General features: G+C 40.7%; 1 protein-coding gene across 1 annotated transcript; it reads right to left on the reverse strand.

Moving 5' to 3' along the window:
- Positions 1 to 454: 454 nt before the first annotated feature.
- Positions 455 to 23,552, reverse strand: SPACA1 (sperm acrosome associated 1; the record flags this gene model as incomplete). The annotated part of the gene is made up of 7 exons (XM_080665096.1): positions 455 to 611; positions 1,130 to 1,250; positions 8,706 to 8,841; positions 9,690 to 9,796; positions 10,506 to 10,607; positions 16,324 to 16,380; positions 23,270 to 23,552. The coding sequence occupies 7 exons, from the start codon at positions 23,550 to 23,552 to the stop codon at positions 455 to 457; spliced, it is 963 nt and encodes a 320-aa protein (XP_080521222.1).

Genomic DNA, 23,552 nt, shown 5'->3' on the forward strand with positions numbered 1-23,552 from the left:
TGTGTTATAAGGGATGCTTTATATGTCTCATGCCCTGAAGAGATTCTAAAGTACTATGGTTGGCTTTAGCAAGTTCAATGCAGTGCTCCCAGAGAAAGAAAGTCTAATATGCAAGGCATCTTCTATATTTTTCTTTTTTGGGGCAGAACAGGCAAATCACCCTGGAAGTGATCAAAGTGATAAAAAATGTGTTTGGAAGATTTTGTGTGTTTGTATCTTTAGATAAATGTTACCAAGTGATGACCTGAGATGGTAAATGTTGACAACAAATTAAAAAGAGTTTTTTATAAGTTTACCACCACAAAGGAAGACTGATTAAAACAGCCCCTTCTCACATTGTATTGCTTTCAGACCATGGTAAATCACTTGCAATATTATTAAAGTATTTCACTATATATTTTATTTTTATAATAATGAATCTGGTATTCTCTACTCTCCTTTGGTTTGTTATACATTAATCATTCCACTCGCTCAGTGCGTCATCTTCACGTCCATGTGTTCCTGTTGGTGATCGTTCAAGAGAAGCTGACCCTTTGCGTTTCAGTGAAGTCTGCTCAGAACGTACCTCAGTCCCCGAGACTTTTCCCTCCCAGAAAGACTTTACTGCTGCCCTGGGAGATAAAACAAAAACAAAAAAATCTTTTATGTGAAATGAAAACTAAAAATAGATTTATGTTTCATTTTGTCTATATAGAAGTGCCTCCTTAGTCACAATTTATTTTTAGTTTGTGGTACATCAGTTGCCTTGCCACAGTAGAGCCCTCAGAAGTAACAGGGTATAATACTCATGTAGGTATTGGAAATATTCTCCTATAACTGCATTGGTAGGTTACAATAACCAATTTTTGGGGTTGTCCTAACTACAACTGGACAGCACAAATATTCATTCAATAGACTTTCTTAAGCAACTACTATGTAAAACTGTAAAAACTGCATTTAAAAGCTCTCTCATGGCTGGGAAACAAGTCATAAGATTAGACAGATTATACTAGGACAGTCGAGGAAGTTGGGCAGTTTGAAGACACAGGTGAGAGACATCATGGACAGAGCTTTGGATTCATGGGACAAGGGAGGGGCAGAGAGAAGGACTTCAGTCAAGGGGGAGACTCACTTTCAGTCCTTCACCTACCAGTTTATAATTATGAAGATCAGTACAAAGATCACAAATATACACATCACAACTCCTATGGTCAGCACAAAAACTAGCACTGCATCAGTGTCCGGTCGTTTTGATCTTTTCATCTGCAATTCTAGAGGGAAAAAAATGTATAACTGATGATTATTCCTACTGAGAGAAAAAGGAAATGGAGACTTTATATCTGAAAAATAACTCTAGAAATATACATAAAGAATTAGTGGACAGAAAGTTATTAACTAACTTTCACTGCATGTTTGAAATGTGCTTTTCAAACATGCAGAAAGTTGAAAGACTTTGACCATCAACATTATGTATCCCTACCACCTAGACACTACCAACAACGTTTTACTACCGTCTATCCATCCTTCTGTCCCATCCTATATTTTTAATGCATTTCAATATAATTTGTTGATGTCTGCACATTTCCCAGCAAAATTCTTCAACTGGCATATCATTAACTATAGTTAAGTATTTGTTTATATTTGTTTTCTTTTGAGGTAAAATTTCAACAATAAATTGCACAAAGATCTTAAATGTACCTTTATTTTTGACATATACAAACACATACATGCAATTTAAATCCCTATCAATACACAGAATATTGCTATACCCCAGAAAGTGCCTTTGAGCCCCTCCCAGTTAATCCCTGCCTTATCTTCCAAAGGCAACAACTGTCCTGATTTTCTTTTCCACCACCCATTAGTCCTGCCAGTTCCAGAATCCATAGGCATGGAAACATATACTATGTATTCTTTTGTGTAGGACTTTTTAAATCAATATAATGTTTTAGAGATTCACCCATATATGCACATGAACCAACAGTTTTTTCTTTTTTATTAATGAGTATTATCTCTCAATTTGTTTATTCATTCTCTTATTGATAGACATCTAAGCTGTTCCAGTTTGGGGCTATCCTATCTAATAAAAGAGTAATATGCAAATTGACCATACCTCCACCACACCCACAAAACACACCCACTAGCCAATAAGGATCGAGTATGCAAATTAAACCAACCAAGATGGCTGCAGCCACTGAGCTAGCAAGAAGCTTGGGTTTCCCTGGTAATGGAGAAAGCCAAGCTTCCTGCACACCCTGGCTGGCCCAGGCCTCCACTCAAGGCTACAAAGTTTCAATTATAGAAGATAAATAAATCCCAGATACCAGGGCCTCCACTTGGGTCGCCGGGGGGTGTGGCCAGCCTGCAAACCACCACAGGCTCCTCGCCCAGGCCGCCCCATGCCCCAAGGGAACCCCCACCCTGATCTGGGACACCCTTCAGGGCAAACCAGCTGGCCCCCACCCGAGCACCAGGCCTCTATCCTATATAATAAAAGAGTAATATGCAAATTGACCATCACTCCAACACACAAGATGGCTGCTCCCATGTCATCAAAGATGGCTGCCTCCATGTGGACACAAGATGGCCAGCAGGGGAGGGCAGTTGGGAGGGACCAGGCCTGCAACGGAGGGCAGTTGTGAGCAATCAGGCCAGCAGGGGAGGGCAGTTGGGAGGAACCAGGCCTGCAAGAAAGGGCAGTTGGGGGTGATCAAGCCTGCAGGGGAGGGCAGTTAGGGGGGACCAGGCCGGCAGAGGAGGGAAGTTGGGGGTGACTGGGACTGCAGGGAAGGGCAGTTGGGGGGGGCCCAGGCCTGAGGGGAGAGCAGTTGGGGGGGACCAGGCCTGCAGGGGAGGGAAGTTAGGGGCAAACAGGCTGGCAGGGGAGCATTAGGCATCAATCAGGCTGTCAGGGGAGTGGTTAGGGGGTGATCAGGCTGGCAGGCAAAAGCGGTTAGGGGCAATCTGAAAGGCAGGCAGGCGAGCAGTTGGGAGCCAGCAGTCCTGGATTGTGAGAGGGATGTCCAACTGCCCGTTTAGGCCCGATCCTACTGGGATCGGGCCTAAACAGGCAGTTGGACAGCCCTCGAGGGGTCCCAGATTGGAGAGGGTGCAGGCTGGGCTGAGGGACACCCCCCCCCCCCCCCCCGTGCACAAATTTCGTGCCCCGGGCCTCTAGTCCTATATAATAAAATGCTAATATGCAAATTGTCCCCATGGGCAGCTGTTCGACCAACCAGGAGTCAGACATGCGCTGACCATCAGGGGGCGGTGCAGAACATGGTGGCCATTTGCGACACAGCGCTGGCAGCAGGTGACAGTGGAGGTGCTGCTGGCTCCGATGGGCCCTGACAAGAGCGGGACTGTGGCGGGATGGTGGAGCAGGTGAGCAGATGGCACCAGGCCAAGGCAGGTGCAAGTGGGGGCCCTGATCACCCTGCCAGTTGCCCCACAGATTGTCCCTCATGGCCGGCCAAGCCTAGGGACCCTACCTGTGCATGTATTTCATGCACCGGGCCTCTAATCCTATCTAATAAAAGAGTAATAGGCAAATTAACCATCACTCCAATACATCCACAAGCCACACCCACAAGCCAAACAGGAGTGAATATGCAAATAAACCCAACCAAGATGGCTACGGCCACAGAGAGCAGGAGGGAGGCTTGGGTTTACCCAGCAATGGAGGAAGCCAAGCTATCTGCCTGCCCTTGCCGGCCCAGGCCTCCACTCAAGGCTACAAAGTTTCAATGATAGAAGATACATAAATCCAAACAGAAATGGCAGCAGCCACGGAGCAAGCAGAAGGCTTGGCTCCACTCCAGGCTACAAAGTTTCAATTGTAGAAGATAAATAAACCCCAGATACCAGGGCCTCCCCTTGGGTTGCCAGGGGGCGTGGCCAGCCTGCAAACCACCATAGGCCCCTCGCCCAGGCCACCCCACACCCCAAGGGAACCCCCACCCTGATCTGGGACACCATTCAGGGCCAACCAGCTGGCCCCCACCCGTGCACCAGGCCTCTATCCTATCTAATAAAAGAGTAATATGCAGATTAACCATCACTCCAACACACAAGATGGCTGCCCCCATGTGGTCAAAGATTCTGCCCCCATGTGGACACAAAATGGTCACCACAAGATGGCCAGCAGGGGAGGGCAGTTGGGAGGGACCAGGCCTGCAAGGGAGGGCAGTTGGGGGTGATCAAGCCTGCAGGGGAGGGCAGTTAGGGGTGACCAAGTCGGCAGAGGAGGGAAGTTGGGGGCGACCAGGCCTGCAGGAAAAGGCAGTTGGGAGGGACCCAGGCCTGCAGGGGAGAGCAGTTGGGGGAAACCAGGCCTGCAGGGGAGAGCAGTTAGGGGTGAGCAGGCCTGCAGGGGAGGGCAGTTGGGGGAAGCCAGGCCTGCAGGGGAGGGCAGTTAGGGGTGAGCAGGCCTGCAGGGGAGGGCACTTAGGGGGTGATCAGGCTGGCAGGCAGAAGCGGTTAGAGGCAATCAGGCTGGCAGGCAGGCGAGCAGTTGGGAGCAGGAGTCCTGGATTGTGAGAGGGATCCCAGATTGGAGAGGGTTCAGGCTGGGCTGAGGGACCCCCTCCGCTGTGCACGAATTTTGTGCACCGGGCCTCTAGTTATAAATAAACTGCTACGTACATTTTTGAAGAAGTCATTCTGTGAATGCACATTTTCATTTCTCTTGGATAAATATGTGAGAGTAGAACTGCTGGGTCATAGGGTAGAGGCATGCTTAGTTTTCCAAGACACTGCAAGCCCTTTTCTTAAACTGATCGTATTAATTGCACATTTTATAAATTTTTTTCTCTCAGATTTTTGGCTTGCCTATTCATTTTTATAATGATTTCTGTTAATGAACTGCAGTTTTTAGTTTTGGTGAAGCATAATTTATCAATGTTTCCTTTTATGGTATTGGTTTTCTGAGTCATGTCCAAGAAACTCTTGCCTACTCCTGAATTATGCAGATGTTCTATGTTTCCCTTTTTAAAGCTTTCTGGGTTTAAATTTTACATTTAAGACTATGATACATCTCTGATTTTTATACATGCTGTAAGACAGTGGTTGAAGCTCATTTTTTTCATACAAATACTCACACACCACTTTTAAATCAGGCATTCTCTCCCATATCTTTATGTTCTTCCTGCAAATAAGGCTATTAAAGGGACAAAGCCAGTCTAGGCATTATAAATTGGTGAAAAGCCAATTTACATAAAGTATTACTTTGTGAATTATATAGCTTTCTTGTGGCTCTTTCTGGTCCCTAAATCATAGAATCATAAAAGATTTATGTGGGAAGGACCAGATGCAACTGTTGAATCATACCAATAAGGAAACCAATGTCTAGGGGGGTTTAATGATTTCTGCAAGCTATGTTTTATATATTTTTGAATTTTAATTTTGGTAAGTATCACTCTATCAGATGTAGGCTCCTTTATGAGCAACCTCAACAGCTTATTTGTCTGAATTTCTCTTTCTATTCTTTAAACACCATGGAGTATAGTGTTCCATTTTCCTTAGTAATTCTAGAGTTATACACTCAATTTAGTGATCTCACTAAATAGTTCCAAACATGATAGAGAAATTACATATTTATATTCCAACATTGTTGAATTTTAAAAATAATTTTCATTTTGATAATTTTAGGTTTATAAAAGCCATGGGATTTTTAAGTTCAAATAAAAGACACCCTTTAGGATTAAAACCTGAAAAGAAATGCGAAATTCCCTTCCATTTATCTACTACCCTGCAGTACTAGGCAAGAGGGTAGAGAATGAGGGTATAAAAATTTAACTCATTTCAATAGTGGTCTTCCTGCAAGGATCACTTAGATTGCTTTTATATCTAATAACTAAAAGGGCTGCATTTCTTCTTGAAATTTTCTAATGAAGAAATAGACTGAATTTTTTTTTTAGTAAAACTAACCTTTTTAGTAAAACTAAGCTTATGTTTGTATTAGTTTCCCAGGGTCACCATCACAAAGTACCACAAACTGGTTGACTGAAAAACAAAGGAAATTTCTTGTCTCATAGTTCTGGAGACTAAAATTCTGAATACAAGGTATTGGTATGGCCATGTTCCCTCCAGAGATTCTGAGAGAGGACCCCTCCTTTCTTCTTCCAGCTTTGGTAGCCCCTACGTTCCTAGGCTGGGGCAGCACACTTCCAATCTCTGACTATTTTCTCCTGGCTGTCTTTTCTCGTGTGTCTTTGCGTCTTCACCTGGCATTCTCCTCTGTCTTGCTCTCTCTGTCTGTCTGGGTCCAAACTTCCCTCTTCTTATAAAGACACCAGTCATACTGGGTTAAAGTCCCACTCCAGTATGTATGACCATATCTTAACTGAACTAATTACATCAGCAATGAACCTATTTCCAAATATGGTCACATTCTGAGGTTCTGGGAGTTAGAACTTGAAAGTATCCTTTTAGCGGGACACAATTCAAGCCAAGACAATGCCTAATTATGAAGGACAACTATTGTAGAAGTGAAAAATCTGATATATAAGGGAATGGATGGAAAATTTTCATTAACTAAATAATATTTACCCTAAAATATTTCACTTATGTATTTGTTTCAAGTCAGTATCATATTGTGGACATTTATAGCCAATACATTTGTTTGATGACTCAACAACCCAAAGGGTGTGTCACAGTGGTGACCCAATTGCCATTTTAAAAGAAACCAATAGATCCAAAGTGTTCTGAAAACATTTTATCAATTAACCAGTGCGTGTACTGAGATAGCAGAGCTACCCCACCAGCCCTAAACTGAGATGATGTGGGTAGCTCTGCTATCTCAGTTAAGTACTGACATTTTGGGGGTCTGTGTTCCAGGCCTTAACTTATGTACTGTCAAATGCATGTCACCTTCTAGTCATGGGAAGAGCTAACCACTGTCCTAACATCTCAAGAAAGGAGACAAAAAACAAGAATGTCTCCTGATAGCTGTAATATCCTGAACAAAACTCATTGAGATATTTTTTAGTTTGATGATGTTTGGTCTCTTTTGGTCTTTTTTAGGACTTTATTAAAATTACCCTTTTAACCCGGCTGGTGTGGCTCAGTGGTTGAGTGTCAACCCATGAATCAAGAGGTCGCTGGTTCGATTCCCAGTCAGGGCACATGCCTGAGTTTTGGGCTTGATCCCCAGTATGGGGGGTGCATAAGGCAACCAATTGATGATTCTCTCTCATCATTGATGTCTCTCTCTCTCTCCTTTTCTGTCTCTGAAATAAAAAATATATTTTTTTAAATTATCCTTTCAATAACGACTGGAATAAGTTTATTAGCTTTCATCAGAAAGATGTTTTTTAAAGACATTATACAACATATCAAAGAAAGTTATAAATAATTTATTTAAAAAAACCATCCCCAAAACAGTTTAACTTGTTTTCATTTCAATAAAGGGTGCTATGTTGCATGGTATCTCTAGACAATAGCATAAGTTCTTTACTTGGGATTAAGAAATACTTTCAAGAAATCCATGAACTTCCTTTAAAATTACAGGTAACTTTTGGAATGATTGTATATATCGGAATTTTTCTGGTAAAAGTCTCCTGAGCCTTAATTGGATTCTAAAAAAACCCTGTGACCAAACCCCCACTTCCCCAATAGCAAAGATGACAACAACAATAAAAATGGTTAAGAGCACTTGAACTAATTATAAAGGAAATAATTATTTGGATATCATAATTTAAATTAAAAGGACATGCGCATGGATCCATTTCACAAGGAAAGCAGTTTTTAACTTGTGAAATGATGTTCAGGACAAGATTTGCCTTTTGTGACATATATTGATGACTATTATTGTTTCATCAAAAAATGTTTTCTTCAAATGAGTAATTTTTTAAAAGACATGCCTTGACATAATGCTTCTTACTTTCATTTTTTTAAAATATATTTTATTGATATTTTACAGAGAGGAAGGGAGAGGGATAGAGAGCTAGAAACATCGATGAGAGAGAAACATCGATCAGCTGCCTCCTGCACACCCCCCACTGGGGATGTGCCCGCAACCAAGGTACATGCCCTTGATCGGAATCGAACCCGGGACCCTTCAGTCCACAGGCCGACGCTCTATCCACTGAGCCAAAACGGCTTCGGCAATTACTTTCATTTTATTGTACAAAATTTTTATAAGCATTCCTAAGACCTCTATGTATACATTTTCACTTTTGTGGTAGAAGTAAAAGTAAAAATATAATCCAAGTTAGAGGATTGTTCTTTGGAGAAATTTCAGGAATACACTAGTTTCCCAAAGTGAGGCAAATCCATCTGTACTTTGTGAAAAAGAAATGAAGCACTACCTTATAGAAAAGTCTAAATTATCTAAATCAGTGGTTCTCAAACTATGGTGTCTGCCAGCAGCACTTGGGAACTTGTTAGAACTGTAAATTCTTTTGTCTGCCCCACCCAAGATCAACTGAATTGGAAACTCTGTGGGTAAGGCTAGCCCTGTGTGTCAAGAAGCCCTCAGGGGTCCTCAAACTACAGTAGGCTCCCGCCCGCCAGGTGCCGCTGCCTGTCCTGCTTAGCAGCTGACTCATCCCGGGCCCACAGTGAGCATAGGAATTTGTTCATAGTTTTTTTTTTTTTTTAAACTATAGTCCGGCCCTCCAATGGTCTGAGAGACAGTGAACGGGCCCCCTGTTTAAAAAGTTTGAGGACCCCTGCGGGTGCTCTCTAAAGTTTGAGATAAGCAAACCAAAATATTGCTGGGCACTTACCATTTGATGTATAGACTGTGAATCTAAGAGATGCTACTATTTCATTATTCTCGAAGGTATCGCACTCGTAATCCAAGGGGTGAATTGGCCTGCTTACTTCCAAGATTGCTGAATCATTTGCAAGTACAACGGGTTGCTTTTTAAAAGAAAAGAAGTGTCAAAATTTTTCATGTAAACTTAAGATCAGGAAATGATCTTTGAGTAACAAAACAAAAAAAAAGAGCCATTATCTCTCAGTCTAGGGCAGTGGTCGGCAAACTGCGGCTCGCGAGCCACATGCGGCTCTTTGTCCCCTTGAGTGTGGCTCTTCCACAAAATACCACGGCCTGGGCGAGTCTATTTTGAAGAAGTGGCGTTAGAAGAAGTTTAAGTTTAAAAAATTTGGCTCTCAAAAAAAATTTCAGTCATTGTACTGCTGATATTTGGCTCTGTTGACTAATGAGTTTGCTGACCATTGGTCTAGGGAAGTAATTAATTATGCACATGAATTTTATAGTCAGACAATCTAGACATCAAGTTCCAATCCTACCATTTCCTGCCTGTGTGACCCAGAGCAAGTTACTCTCAGCATTTCAGTTTCTTATCTGTAAAATGGGTATAATGTTAGGAATTACCTCATAGGATTGCTATGTGGGTTAAAAGAAACACTAACATTTGGTGTATGTCTGACCCTTAGCCCTCAGTTAATGTTAGCCACTGTTATCATTAATACAATTCCTATATATTTATTTTGGAAACCTTGCTTCCAAAATAAAATAATTTGTATAAAATGAATGTTTTTAAGTTCTGATAATAGCTGATCCTAAAACATATGTTTGTAAATTATGAAAAAATTTAAATCCTAATAAGAATAAGTTGTATGGTTTTAACTTCATTTTTGCTTTTAAAGAGAGTTTTTTAAAGAGAGTTTTCTGGCAGTCATCAAGCACGGGGAAACAAATTTTATCACTCACTACAAAGCACCAGATTACATTCATTACTCACTTGCTCTGGCCTTAGAATTTTCCAAATATATTTGAAACGATTTTCAGGAGCTGTATGAACACATGCCAGTTTCACACTGTCAAGACTTTCTGATATTGGTTTACCCCCTGAAAAAAGAAAAATTAAATCCAAAAATACCATTAAGCATTGTAAATTGCTTTATAAATAATATTACTTTTAAAAGCCACCTCCAATTTTTAAATAAATTCTCTGCTGGAAGTTATCAGACTTATTACTGAGAGTTTGAGTGTAGAAGAACAGAGAGGAGTGATGGATGCAAAGATAAAGTCACCAACAGAAGCAGGTAGAAGACTCCATGGCTATCTGCTCCTTCCGTAGAATAAACTGTGGAGAAGAGGATAGTAAGGACAACCAACTCAATGAGCTAATATACTTTGAGATCTATTCATGGCTTCCATTTCACTGGTTAGGGACCCCATTAGAGATAATGAAATCTCAGCATTGTGTAATTTGATATAGAACATCACTTAAAATTTTGGGTGCACCAATCTCTTGATAAAATGTCACGAACAAAGTGTCAAAAGCAGTTTGCTATAGGACAGCCTTGACCACAGAGCCTGAGTACAATAAAGTTACAGTGTATTGCAGAAAATATATGTTAAATTTTAGACATTGAAAAATGTAAAGTAAAAGCAGAAAGTTATTCAGAGCTATAACTGTCCTGAGAAGTGGAATTTTAAGTTTTCTTATAATTTCCTTTCAGTATATCAATTCCACTCATGACAACATGAAGTTAAAGATATTTCCCCAGAGTAAACTCTTCCCCCCTCAGTCTCCCTCCGGAGTCCAACTCACAGCCACAGTCTACTGGTCCACGACATTCTTCCACCCGTACAATGCACTTAGATTCACCTCCAGGGCATCCCTTTGTTAACATAACTTCTCTAATACCAACACCTTTGGTAAAAGAAATTGGCAAATGTTAGGAAAAACAAATTCCACAGAGATTTTTTCTTTACCATCTAAGTTTTTATTGAGACTTTTCTCTTAATTTCAGAAATTAAATTCCCAAAATCAGGTTTACAACATTTAGAATTTTTAGACCCTTTATTTTTAATTATTTCATAAAACAGCCTTTCCTAAAGTGAGTTACATGTAACACTAGTCCTTCTGATTGTTACCATTAGGAAAAGAATTCCATGATTATACACATTTGAAAATAATGCATTAAATAAAATTAAAGGGGTCTCTTTACTATAGCATTTGGGGGGGACTTTTAAAATGCTAATAAATTAACATGCTTTGTGTGTAAACTTTCATTGATATAACGTGTAAAATTTTTACATCTTAACATATTTGAAAATAGAATGCATCTTAAAATTGATGGCATATTACAAATTGGCAGCATTTTCCTTTTAAAAGGTGCATAAATTGTGCTTCTGACAACCAATAAAGTGTTAGATTTAATGAACTACATAGTACACAGGATCTCCCAAATTTATTTGACCATGGAACTTTTAGGAACTTGTAAGGAGACTTGGAGCTTCTAGAGGAAATTGCAAAATCACATTTTAACATAAATGAAGCTTTTCAATATTTAGATTGGTAATAAATATAGCAGGACAAACTATTAATTATCGAATCTCCATTTTCAATAGCATACTCTCTTTAGAACTGCCACACATTTTTATAACAAAAAACCAAGCCTTTACTATCTCAAATCTTCCAAGTTTGCCTTTCATCACCAGGATTGGAGACAATAAAATGCTGGATCAGCAACATGCTGAACTGTCGTCCTGTGATAAACTGACTGAATGAAAATGGGGCCACATACCAAGCCTGACAAGCTCAGGGGGGTCTGCATGGTGGGCCTTAGAAACTCAAGTAACCACATAGGATGGTCTGAACATAAACAATTCTAACTCAAAGCAAGTCATGGTGGGTAGTCACATTCTAGGCCTGTAGCTTCCTTGACAAAGGTCAATCTTTACCTCAAGAAAGCCTATCTGTTATTTCTTTGCATCTAAGATAACATGTCAGAGTAATCTTCTTCTCCAGATCCCTCAAGCCAGAACCCAGGCACGAGAGCACACAATCGCAGAACCTTCCTTGTTAGCTTATTCCCCGAATACCATCTCTAGTTAATTACTAACTATCCTGTACCCACCAATATAAAGGAAGTATGTGTTTCTCTATTTTGCCTTTTTATTCAGTCACAGAGTTTTCCCTGGTTTGCTTTCTCCCACCCCCTTAATCTGCCATCAGTGAATTTCATGTTCCCTCCTGAAGTCTCCCCCTTTTATTCTAATGTATAAAATAAACTGCAAAACTGGCATCCTTCAGAGCATTTTCTCAATCTGTTGAGATTTTGCATCCTGGCAATTGTTGTCAGTTTGGCTCAAACTCATAAAAATTCTCGACAGATTTGGATGTTTCTTAAGTTGACATCACCTATGAAAAGACTGTATAGTCACAGGCTAAGGAACTGTCCATCTTGATTTCCTTGCTTACCAGATTTCCTCTTTCAACTCCTATACCATGTTAATCATAAAATCCATTCTCAAGGGCACGGGGAAGTTGAAATCAGAAATGGCTTACCATAGTTCTTCTCAAAGTTCAGTGAGCATGCAGATCACCTGGAGATCTTACATGAAATTCTGACTCAGCAGGTTCTGAGAATCTGCCTTTCTAACAAGCTCCAAGGCTATGTGGCTGGTCTCTGGACCAAACATTGAGTAGCAAGGGAGAGGGCTCCATATGAGATAAGGAAATGGAAGGTTGGCAGAGGAAAGGTCTCTTTTGATTAAGAGATGCCTAAAAATGGCTGCAGTATGGCTCCACGTGAATTTATGCAAGGTCCCTATCTAGAAGCACACCCTTATTCTGAAATGCATAAAAGATTTATCAAGCATAAATAAATGTATTTATTTATTTTGCAAAATACAGTTTATTGCGATGATGTGTACAGCTAAGATTTTCTGTAAATCCAAGTAACACTTAAAAATCTGCCTGTGTATTTCAGAAAAAGAAAAAATTTTGACTGCTACATTATTATTTTGGGAGTTCAATAGAATTTTCACTAAAGCATTTTCCCCTTTACATAGTTGTTATAAACCGAAAACATTTTTTAAGTATTTAAAAAATATTTTAGATGTGAAATGTTGTCTTTTCTGGTTTTTCTCCTTAGAACTTATCACCATCTGACATATTACATATTTTATTTTTATTTATCTCTTTGTTCCCAACTAAAATATATACTACTTGAAGTATTCTTCACTGCTGTATTCCCAGCCTGGCACATTGTAGACAGAAAACATTTCTAAAAGTCCCCAAAAAGAAAATCATTTGTTGAATGAATATATAATTTCTGAAACACAACTATACTAATAATAGAGAAATATGCAAATTATCCGTTACAGCATCATGACACGACCTGATCAGCAGGCTGCATCCCCGCCCTCTACTCAGGCAGCTGCAAGGCCGAGGGTAGAATAGGATACGATAGGAGGGGATAAGAAAGGAGAGGGAGAGGAAGGCAGGCCTGCATGCAGACAGGCTGAGAGGAGAAACTGAAACACAGAAAGGGAACAAGAAAAAGTCGCAGGAATGAAAAAGGGAAGGAAATGTGGGGCTGCACGTGGGAGTGGGTGGCAACCGTGGGGGGAGCAGGTGCGCCTGGCCAGGGGCAGGGCGGGAGGAGGGCTGTGGCTCCCAGCATGGGCCATTAGCAGGGACGCACCCACGGGTCTGGGACAGAGTAGTGGATGGTCCAAGGCCTTCTGGGTGGAGGCGCTCCTGCTTAGCGGCAGCAGCAGTGCCCGGGCCACTAGGGCCTTGGCCATCCTCACTGGGCCAGGCATCCCGGGCAGGGAATGGGAGCAGGACAGTGGCAGGGAGGCCGGAGAAGGGGTGGGGGCGGCGAACATCTGAGCGGGGCTGAGCCCTGGGCTGTGGGTTAATGCCCCCCCCACCACCACCAATGGAAGCTTTAAGAAGGGAGGGAGGGAGGGAAGAACTTTATAAAGGAGTCAGTAGAGAGCAGAGTTAAAGACGGAAAGAGGATGTGTGAGTGAACTGTAGGAGCTATAATGAAAATCAAGTATAGTTGTGTACTGGGGGCAGATTTTAAAAGTAGGAGTCAGAAAAGAAAAAAGATAAATGATAGTGAATAATTAGGCAGGTAGATAGATAATAGATATTAAAACAGTGGAAGTAGAGAAGAATGTATGGGAAAGGTAGGATGAGAGAGAAAGAGGGAGGGAAGAAAAGTTTTAAAGGGGAGCCAGTAGAGCTTAAAAGGAGAATGGGAAGAAGGGAGAAATGGGAGAGGGAGCAAAGCAGGTCCGAGGGAGGAAATGAAGAAAAAAGGTAAGGTGAGAAGGAAGGAAAAGGAGAGGGAGGGCAGGGGTAAAGATAAAGGAAAGAAGGAGTGTGGGGAGGGAGGGAGGGTAGGAAAAAGATGGGAAGAAGGATGATGGAACAGAAATAGGAAATAAGGAGGAAAGAAAAGTTTAAAAATGATGAGTCAGTAGGAAAAAGTGTTACATAAAGGAGAGAGAAAAATTGTGTGAGAGGGAGAAGCCAATAAAGTCAAATACAATTGTGTGTGAAGGGGATAAGATTTTTAAAAAAAGTTAATAGGGACGACCAAGCTGGCAGGGGAGGGCAGTTAGGGGGATCAGGCCAGCAGGGGAGGGCAGTTAGGGGTGATAGGGGTGACCAGGCAGGCAGGGGAGGGCAGTTAGGGGTGACCAGGCAGGCAGGGGAGGGCAGTTAGGGGTGACCAGGCAGGCAGGGGAGGGCAGTTAGGGGTGACCAGGCTGGCAGGAGAGGGCAGTTAGGGGGATCAGGCAGGAAGGCAAAGTGGTTAGGGCAGGCAGGCAGGTGAGCTGTTAGGAGCCAGAGGTCCTGGATTGCTAGAGGGATGTCCAACTGCCAGTTTAGGCCCGATCCCTGCAGGATCGGCCCGTTCGGCTGTTCTATCCGGCCCGCGGAGCCGAAAGAGCGAAGGGTTCTCTTGCTCTCCCCTCCGCTCCTTTACTTTGAATTTATATTAGTTCACACAAACACTCCATCCATGCTTTTGTTCCGGCCCTCCGGTCCAGTTTAAGAACCCATTGTGGCCCTCGAGTCAAAAAGTTTGCCCACCCCTGATCTGGCCTAAACTGGCAGTTGGACATCCCCCAGGGGCTCCCAGATTGGAGAGGGTGCAGGTTGGGCTGAGGGACGCCCCCTCCCCCCCCTCCCCCCCCCCCCCCCCCCGTGCATGAATTTCATGCACTGGGCCTCTAGTCTTTAAATAATAGAGCAAGACAATGTATAATTACTAGAATTGTCATAAATATAATTCTCTTCTGAAAATGTTTCAAGTAAGCAACAGAAGAGAGATATAAATTGTAAATGAATAATCACAGGTTTATTACATGGATTCTTCTCATTTTCTGATTTCCATTCATGAAGAAATTAAGGTTAAAAAAAAAGGCTGAAAACTATCTCGAGACAGAAAATGGAACAGTGGTTGCTACAGGCTTGGGGAAAGGGGAAGTAGGGAGTTAGTATTTAAGGCATGCGGAGGTTTCAGTTTGGGATGATGGAAAAATCTGGGAGATGGATGGTGCTAATGGTTGCACAATAATGGGAGTGTTTTATGTCACTGAATTGTACATTTTAAATGGTTAAAATAGTAAATTTTATGTTAGGTATATTTTACCACACACATTCGCAAACAAAAGCTATCTCAAATAAAAGTAATTCAGGTGTAATGTTTGACAAAAAAAAAAAAAAATGTTCTGATGTAGATCTGCATGGATTTTCTGTCGTCTTACCCTCTGATTTTTGTTTTTCCCTCCCATCACTGTCTTTTTATTCCAAGGCAGAGTCTATTTAAAATAAACTTAATTTCACTGTGAATTATCTATTATCTTCTCAACAAACTACTCTATAGTGGTTCTGAAAAGATGGTCTTCTAACCAGCAGCATCAGCTTCGTTGGTGAACTTGTTTAGAAATATAATTTCTTAGGTCCCTCTGAAGGCCCACTGAGTTAGAATCTCTGGGGTAGGCCCAGCAACCTGTGTTTTAACAAATCCTTCAGGAGCTGAGGGTGAACAGTTAAGTTTGGGAAATACCAGTCTATTGTAGATCATGTGTTGCCTTAATCCCACCACCATGTAAAAGATTTCATATCTGAATTCTATTTATGGAATGATCAAAATAAATCATAATCCTTGAACATTATCTTCCCCACAAAGCCAATACCTCCTTTTCTCCAAGATATGACATATAAATTGGAGAAATGTAGAATTTAGAATAGACTATTACAAAGAAGCACATTTCTTGATAGATTTGCCAACACAGTATGTAGAAAGACATCTGTGAGATGCATCTCAAGATTTTTCATCTTCTGAACATCTGTGAGATAGAGGAAATTTTACTTTGGTGAAGGCAGTGCATGTGCCAAAAAATATAGGGAGCTGGCTTAAAATAAGACTTAGAGGTTATAAACTGATATATCCAACCTTTTAAAGCAATCAGTTTGTGTTTTGTGTGTGAATTATAGTCGTTAGAAACAGAAATCAATGAGAGTACACAAATTACAAATAAAAATTGCCACACTATTTTTCCCTTTCCTCCCCCTAACCTACAATATTGTTTATGTGCTCTGTGCTACTTACCACATGTAACAGTGCACATTCCAAATTCTACTTCTTTGACTAGTTTCATATCTGAACCTAAACATAAAATACAAAAACACATTATTTAATCACTTGAAAACTTTTCTAAATGAAAAGCTCTTACTTGGGGATGGAGATACAAGTACTTGTCATATGGGAAGCAGACATTTTATTTTTTAAATATATTTCTATTTATTTCAGAGAGGATGGGAGAGGGAGAGAAAGACAGAAACATCAATGATGAGAGAGAATCATTGATTGGCTGCCTCCTGCACACCTCCCACTGGAGATTGAGCCCACAACCGGGGAATGTGCCCTTGGCCGGAATTGAACTTGGGACCCTTCAGTCCGCAGGCCTATGCTCTATCCACTGAGCCAAACAAGCTAAGGGTGGGAAGCAGACATTTTAAAAAGTTTTATTAAATCAGAAAAGCAATGCTATTCCTAGTACATCTATTATTGTTTACATCAAAAGAAGCCTAAGCCTTTAATAATTAAGAAATAACTTGCAAGGGAAGTTTATATAACTTAAAAATAATTTTTCATTACTTTAATACATGATGAGTTTAAAGTCCTATAGAATGTCAGAAAACAAACAAACAAAACAAACAAAAAAACAACCCAGCCAATTGTAAGGTCCATTTTTTTTTCTAATTCTATATTTTCTGAAAAATTTGAGTGTATCCTTTTCATCCAAAATAGAAGTCTCTATACCAAGTGTTCATTAAAATAATATATTATAGATTGGGTCTACTATTCCTAACACTTCATTAGTAGGATAATCTAGGATTACACAAGTATTTGATTAGTTAAATATCATTGGGTTCAAATCACATAATACAGTGCTTCTTTTTCCTCATCATTCTGAAGTTTGGCATAAATTCCACTTGCAGTAGTGTATAAGCCGTTCTTCATAGCTCACATTAAGACTAAACTCTCAAAGGATAAAAATATTAAATGAGATGTTAGAAGATAATTTTTAAAAGGCATATCCTGAGGCAACAATGTTACATGGGAAAATGCATTCGAGTTAAAGCCAAATTGCTGCTTCTACCACTAATTAGCTGCTTTGAGTTTGAGTAAATTACTTAAACTCTTGCAAGCCTAGTGAAACTTTCTGTAAAATTTGAAAAGGGGAACCAATTTCATTTGATTATTGTGAGAATTAAATGAGAGGATATGTGTGAGAACATTCTGTAACTTGTTTAGTGCTATAAAAATGCTTAAAAGATAACCTCACTCACACTCATTTTGCACTTACTGATTTCATATAATTCAAAGATTTATTTATATTTTTGTTACAGTAAGACAATATTTTTATAGTTTTATATGCTTACTAGAGGCCCGGTGCACGAAATTAGTGGATGGGGGATGGGGGTCCCTCAGCCCGGCCTGCACCCTCTCGCAATCCAGGACCCCTTGGGGAATGTCTGCCTGCTGGCAGTTGGACATCCCTCTTGCAGTCCGGACCCTCGCTCCTTACCGCCCACCTGCTCACTGCTCCTTACCGCTTAGCTCACTGCCCCCTAGCACTGCCACCGCTGCTGCGCTCCCCAGCTGTGAGCCTGGCTTCTGGCTGAGCAGCGTTCCCCCTGTGGGAGCACACTGACCACCAAGGGGCAGCTCCTCTAATGAGCTTCTGGCCCCTGGTGGTCAGTGTGCATCATAGTGACTGGTCATTCTGGTCATTCTGCCATAACGGTTGCTTAGGCTTTTATTATATAGACTAGAGGCCCAGTGCATGAAAATTCATGCACTGGAGGGGGGGTGGTCCCTCAGCCCAGCCTTCCCCCTATCACAGTCCTGGAGCCCTCAGGGGCAGGAGGCGACCCGGCGATCAGGGGAAGGTGACGCCCCATCACGCCTCTGCTGCTGACACTGCCAGCAGCGCAAGCCTCGGCCGGCTATGGGCGGCTGGGCAGCCTCCATCCAAGGCTTGCCTGTGCCTCGGGCCGGCCCTGGGCAGCTGGGCAGCCACCATCTCAGGCTTGCCTGCACCTCGGGTGTCATCTGGGCAGTGCCATCCAAGGCTTGTCTGCGCTTCAAGCCGGCCCTGGGTGGCTGGGGGGCTGAGTGGACTGGGGGACTCCGGAGGCAAGCACGTACCTGCCATCCCTGCGCTGCTATCCCGGCGGGGCTGAGGGGACTGGGTGCTGCCATCTTTGAGGGCGGGAAAGTCAATTAGCATATTCCCTCCTTATTGACTGTGGACGCTGGATCTTTGCAACAGCGTGAGGGTCAAATACCCTCTTTATTAGATAGGATATGTACCATATACAGTGTTTTGAAACATAGTAAGCACTAGATGTAAATATGTTAATCAATATTGACTTTGTTAAATAAATTATTTGGACTATCATGATCAATTTTGAATTAACATTTTTGCTTGAAATGCTTAGATACTTTCAGCTGGCACATTATGGGATATAAATTAAAAGCCAAATCTTGAACACAGAAAACACAGGTAGGAGAATGAGTACTAGACTACTTTTAAATATAACCTCTTTTGCCTGGCTGGTGTTGCTCAGTGGTTGAGCATCGACCTATGAACCAGGAGGTCATTGTTTGATTCCGGATAAGGGCACATGCCCAGGTTGCTTGCTAGATCCCTGGTGGGGGGCGTGCAGGAGGCAGATGATCAATGATTCTCTCTCATCATTGATGCTTCTATCTCTTCCTTTCCCTTCCTCTCTGAAATCAATAAATTTTTTAAAAATATATAACCTCTTTTCAAAAACCATTCAATAAACCAAATACTTAATCAGTTCTATTATTCAGTACATATGCTACTTTGGGAAAATTACTTAAGTTCTCCTAACTTAAAAAAGGTTGAGCCTGCCTGGCGTGGCTCAGTGGTTGAGCATTAACCTATGAACTAGGAGGTTGCGGTTCAATTCCCAGTCAGGGCACATGCCGCCCGATTGCAGCTCGATCCCCAGTGCAGGACCTGTGGGAGACAGTCGATCAATAATTCTCTCTCATCACTGATGTTTCCATTTCTCTCTCCCTCTCCCTTTCTCTCTGAAATCAATAAAAATATATTTTCAAAAAAAGTCGAGGTTTAATCATGTTATCTCCAAAGGTCCTTTCAGCTTTGATTATTAAGTGCCCATTAGGTCATTCACTGACTTTTTTTTTTTTATGGGGACCCTATAATGGTGAGTCAGGGTGATTATACGTATCTGGACTTCAGTGTAGTATTTGTCAAAATTTCCCATTATATATCTATGAGTAAAAAGAAAAAATATGGTCTGCATGTCAGTAAAGTTTTATGTATAACTTCAACAGTAAGATCCACTGATGCTAATTAATTGTTTGGTGTCAATGTGGTGGGAGTCATGTGTCACAGGACTCTGTACTGTTCAACATTTTCATTAATGTCTTGGATAATACTGAGTTCATGCTGTGTGTAAGCTGAAAGTCCTGTATGTAAGCTGAAAAGTCAGCTGTCCTCAAAATACTTTATTGGCTGTCTTTAAAAGAACAGGTGAAAAGGAGAGTTCAATAGTGAGTTTAAAATTTAAGAAAATAGAAATACTTTATTTTTTTAATAGGAAGTATTATAAGCAGGCTTTTCTTACACACACAAATTAAAATGACAAATAAAAGTGAGTTTAATAGGAGTCAAAAGTGTAATGAGGCTTCCCTAAATATCTACTGGGTCCTAGACTGTGCTGATAAAAGCTTGGCATCCACAATGATGCAGATAATGATTCTGCTTTTTTTTTTTCTGTTCTGGCCAGATCCTAGAATAGTCTCTTAAATTTTGGACAGGATACTTTAACTGTTGGCATATTACATCACAGTACAATTTTTATTTTTGAGTATCTTTTTTTGAAAACTGATTTGTATGGTGGATAGTTCATGATTTTTTTTCCTTTCTTACAGGTCTTCCAAAGAAAAAGAGAAAATACTGTATAGTTATATTTATATAGAATAAACCTCATTTTATAGAATAAAACTATTTTCTCTTGAAATTATTAAGTAGGTCTATTGTTGGTCCCTTTTATAAATCTAAAGGTAAATAGGTTAAGAGTAAATTTATAAATTTTAGATTAATAAAGGGTATAAGGGTATATAAAAGGTATAAAAGGCATAGGGATATGGGGTATAAAAGGATTAAGAGCATATAAAACATAGTATCTTAGTGATTTTTCCTATATTTTGAAACATTTTGTTATTTCATCATCCATAATGATGGATTTCAGTATTACTAATCAATTACTCCTATTTTTAAAAAAGACTATAATAATAAAATGGAAGAAAGGTTAGAATGGCCTAGAAAGATGACATAATTGTGAAATAAATTATAGGTATTACATCATACTTTGTTTTGTTATTGCTTTGCCCAAGTATCACATCACCTTTCAGGAAGATATAAAAGAAGTTTAGATACATCTTTCTCATCCTCTATTTTCAGCTTTCATTGAACACAATTGAGATTTTAGAGTTTATTTCTTTTTTGGTCCAGAATGGCAAGGAAAAGAAAGTTGACAGTGAAAAACATTTCACAATTATTGGATGAATCAGAAAATGAACATAGAGAAACAGATACCAGCATTGGGGATGCTACTGATGTTAAAATTCATTGTATAAGCAAAATGAGAGATGATACCTTAGGATCTAAGGCTTAGATGAATATCCTAGATGAATTATCTCTAGTTCAAGACTCAATGAATGAATATTATCTTTCTAAGGATGAAAAGGATATATGGCATTCTCTTCTAATTAGTCCTTCAACAGGAAGGACTTGATCCTGAAATATTTTATGAAAATGGAGCCAGACCATACTATTTTGATAAAAGGATACAAAAAGACAGTATTCTTTCCTTTTTAAAGCAGTTTATACACAGATATACTTGATAAGGCTAGTAAACAGACAAATACCAGGTGTGAATACAAAGGTGATTGAAAGAAAATAGATGTAGAAATGAATAAATTCATTAGACCAATAATTGTAATTGCTTATAAATAAAAGATGAAAATGGTTTTGCAAATATGGAGAAAGAATATGGCAGTCTTCTCTTCAACAAAATATGTGCCTTCCTAGTTTTCAAAAGTATTGCGTTATGATAAAGCTAGTGCAAAAAGAACAAGAAGAATGATAACTAGAATCTATTACAAGATATAGAGAGCTTACACACTCATTGGTTATTATGCATGAGTCTGAAATATATCCATCTTACAAATGGATATATTTCAAGATGGATATATTTCAGACTCATGCATAACAACCAATGAGCTTTTAGTTACACTAAAAGTACTTTTTCCATTAATCTTCAAAACCAGGAAAAATGGAATAAAATTTGGGGGATAAATTTGGAAATAAAATTTAATTCTTATTAAAATTTCTAATAGGTTGTTTTCACTGTCCCTTTGTTCTTACATTTGAAATTATTTGTAAAATGCCTTAAAAGTAAAATAAAATATCCAGTGGATCATAAATGGTGTTGAATATTTTTACACTGGTCCACTGAGGGTTAAGAGGGGCTTCGCCAAATTTCAGAAATATCCAGATCTCAGAGACCTCAGATTGTTTAAAGTTCTGGATTCTCGCTTTCCCCAGGAAAAAGCAGCTATGCATGAAATTGTATATATAAAACTCCAGAAGGACTCCCTGAAGTTCACAGATAAGGAAATTGAGACATCGAGAGAATAAATAACTATCCTGCATTTGAATTTGCATCTAAGGCATTATAATTCCGCCACCCAGGTTTACTCTAAACTCCATTTAGCTTTTTACACCTGGAACCATCTTGTGACCAGTTTTATACTAAAATTGTTAATTCGATTACTTTTAAAACTAGAGTGAAACAATGGCTACTATGCTTTAGAACCTGTTTTTCTCTTTTCTAGTCCCTTTCTTTCTTCATATTTCCAAAGTCAAGGAGATGAAGTTAAGTCAATCTCAGGGTGAGTGTGTAAGCTCTCTATAATGTAATGTTATCAAGGCAATAACAAATCTCATCCCACCATTAACCTCAGGTAGTCAATTTCTTTCTGTCACTGAGGGTCACTATCTGTCATCAGGAAATAAAAGAAAAGCTGATAAATAGAGCATCTATTCTATATGTATAGGAGACAGGAGACTGCCAAGGATATTAAAAGAATCTCAGCTGGGTCATTTATGAGGTAAAGGAATCATTCTCCTTCAGATGGCTGCAAACCTGCAACTGACCTTTTACCTACCAGCATGTGAGTTACTAATCAATAGGACAGGTATAATAGCTTGTCAAGTTTTATTGCTTAATGAGCTAGCAGAATAAGGTAAATTTACTAGTACCAAGCACAAGCTCATTCTCCCTTGGTTAACACGTTATCATCTAACAAAGCCACTAGTTGGATCCCTTGATAGGTGTTTTCTAAGGCCACACTGTTCCTCTGTGGTGCAAAGTTGAACGTGCAAATAAAACACCTCCACGCTGCAGAGGTGTTCAAGGTTGGGGCTGCAAGAAGCTGACATGGGGCTTCCGGGCACTTTAGTCCGCAAAACGAGATGTGTCACTATGAGGGGAATTCTGAGTTCCGTTTTGTTGTTCCAATGCGAAGTGCAAATTTACAAAGACCTCAAGCAATTTGCAACTAAAAAAAAAAAAAAAAAACTACAATGGGAAGGAAAAACATAACTGCAAAGGGAGTCAAAATAATTCCTCTTGGTGGAAGGCTACTTCTGACTCCTAGCACTTAAAAAATAAAGCGTCTTTTTAGCAGTATTTCTCTAGTAACTCCTACATATGGGCTTGTTCAGCTTGCTGTGGCCTTGGAAAATTAACATATATTTCTTCAAGGCCATTACACGAGTGAAAAATGTATAAATTCGTGGCTGTTTGCCAAAGAAAGAGCTCTACAAATGTTCTCAGGGGTCAGTCTCAATGTCCTCGGACAAACAGCTGGGCTTTGGCCTCCACAGGCGCCTCTGTCCCCACCATGGAGCCTCCCAGCTCACCATCCTCCTCCTCTTCGCCCTCCGGCTGGGACAGGTGCCCGGACTCGCCCGTGTGGTTCTCCGCCTCCTCCTCGGCCTCGCCGTGGCCCTCGCCCTCGGCCTCGCCCTCGCCATCGCCCTCGCCCTCGCCATCGCCATCGCCCTCCTCCTCGTCCACGGAGCGGGCCGGGCCGGGGTCCTGGAGGGCGGTGACGTTGAGCCCGCGGGCGGCCTGGAGGCCCGCCAGGAGCACCCAGCCCACCGCCAGCAGCAGCCCCGCGGGGCAGCCGCCCCCGGGCCTCAT

Source organism: Plecotus auritus, assembly GCF_963455305.1.
Source record: "Plecotus auritus genome assembly, chromosome: 4".
Taxonomy (NCBI): domain Eukaryota; kingdom Metazoa; phylum Chordata; class Mammalia; order Chiroptera; family Vespertilionidae; genus Plecotus; species Plecotus auritus.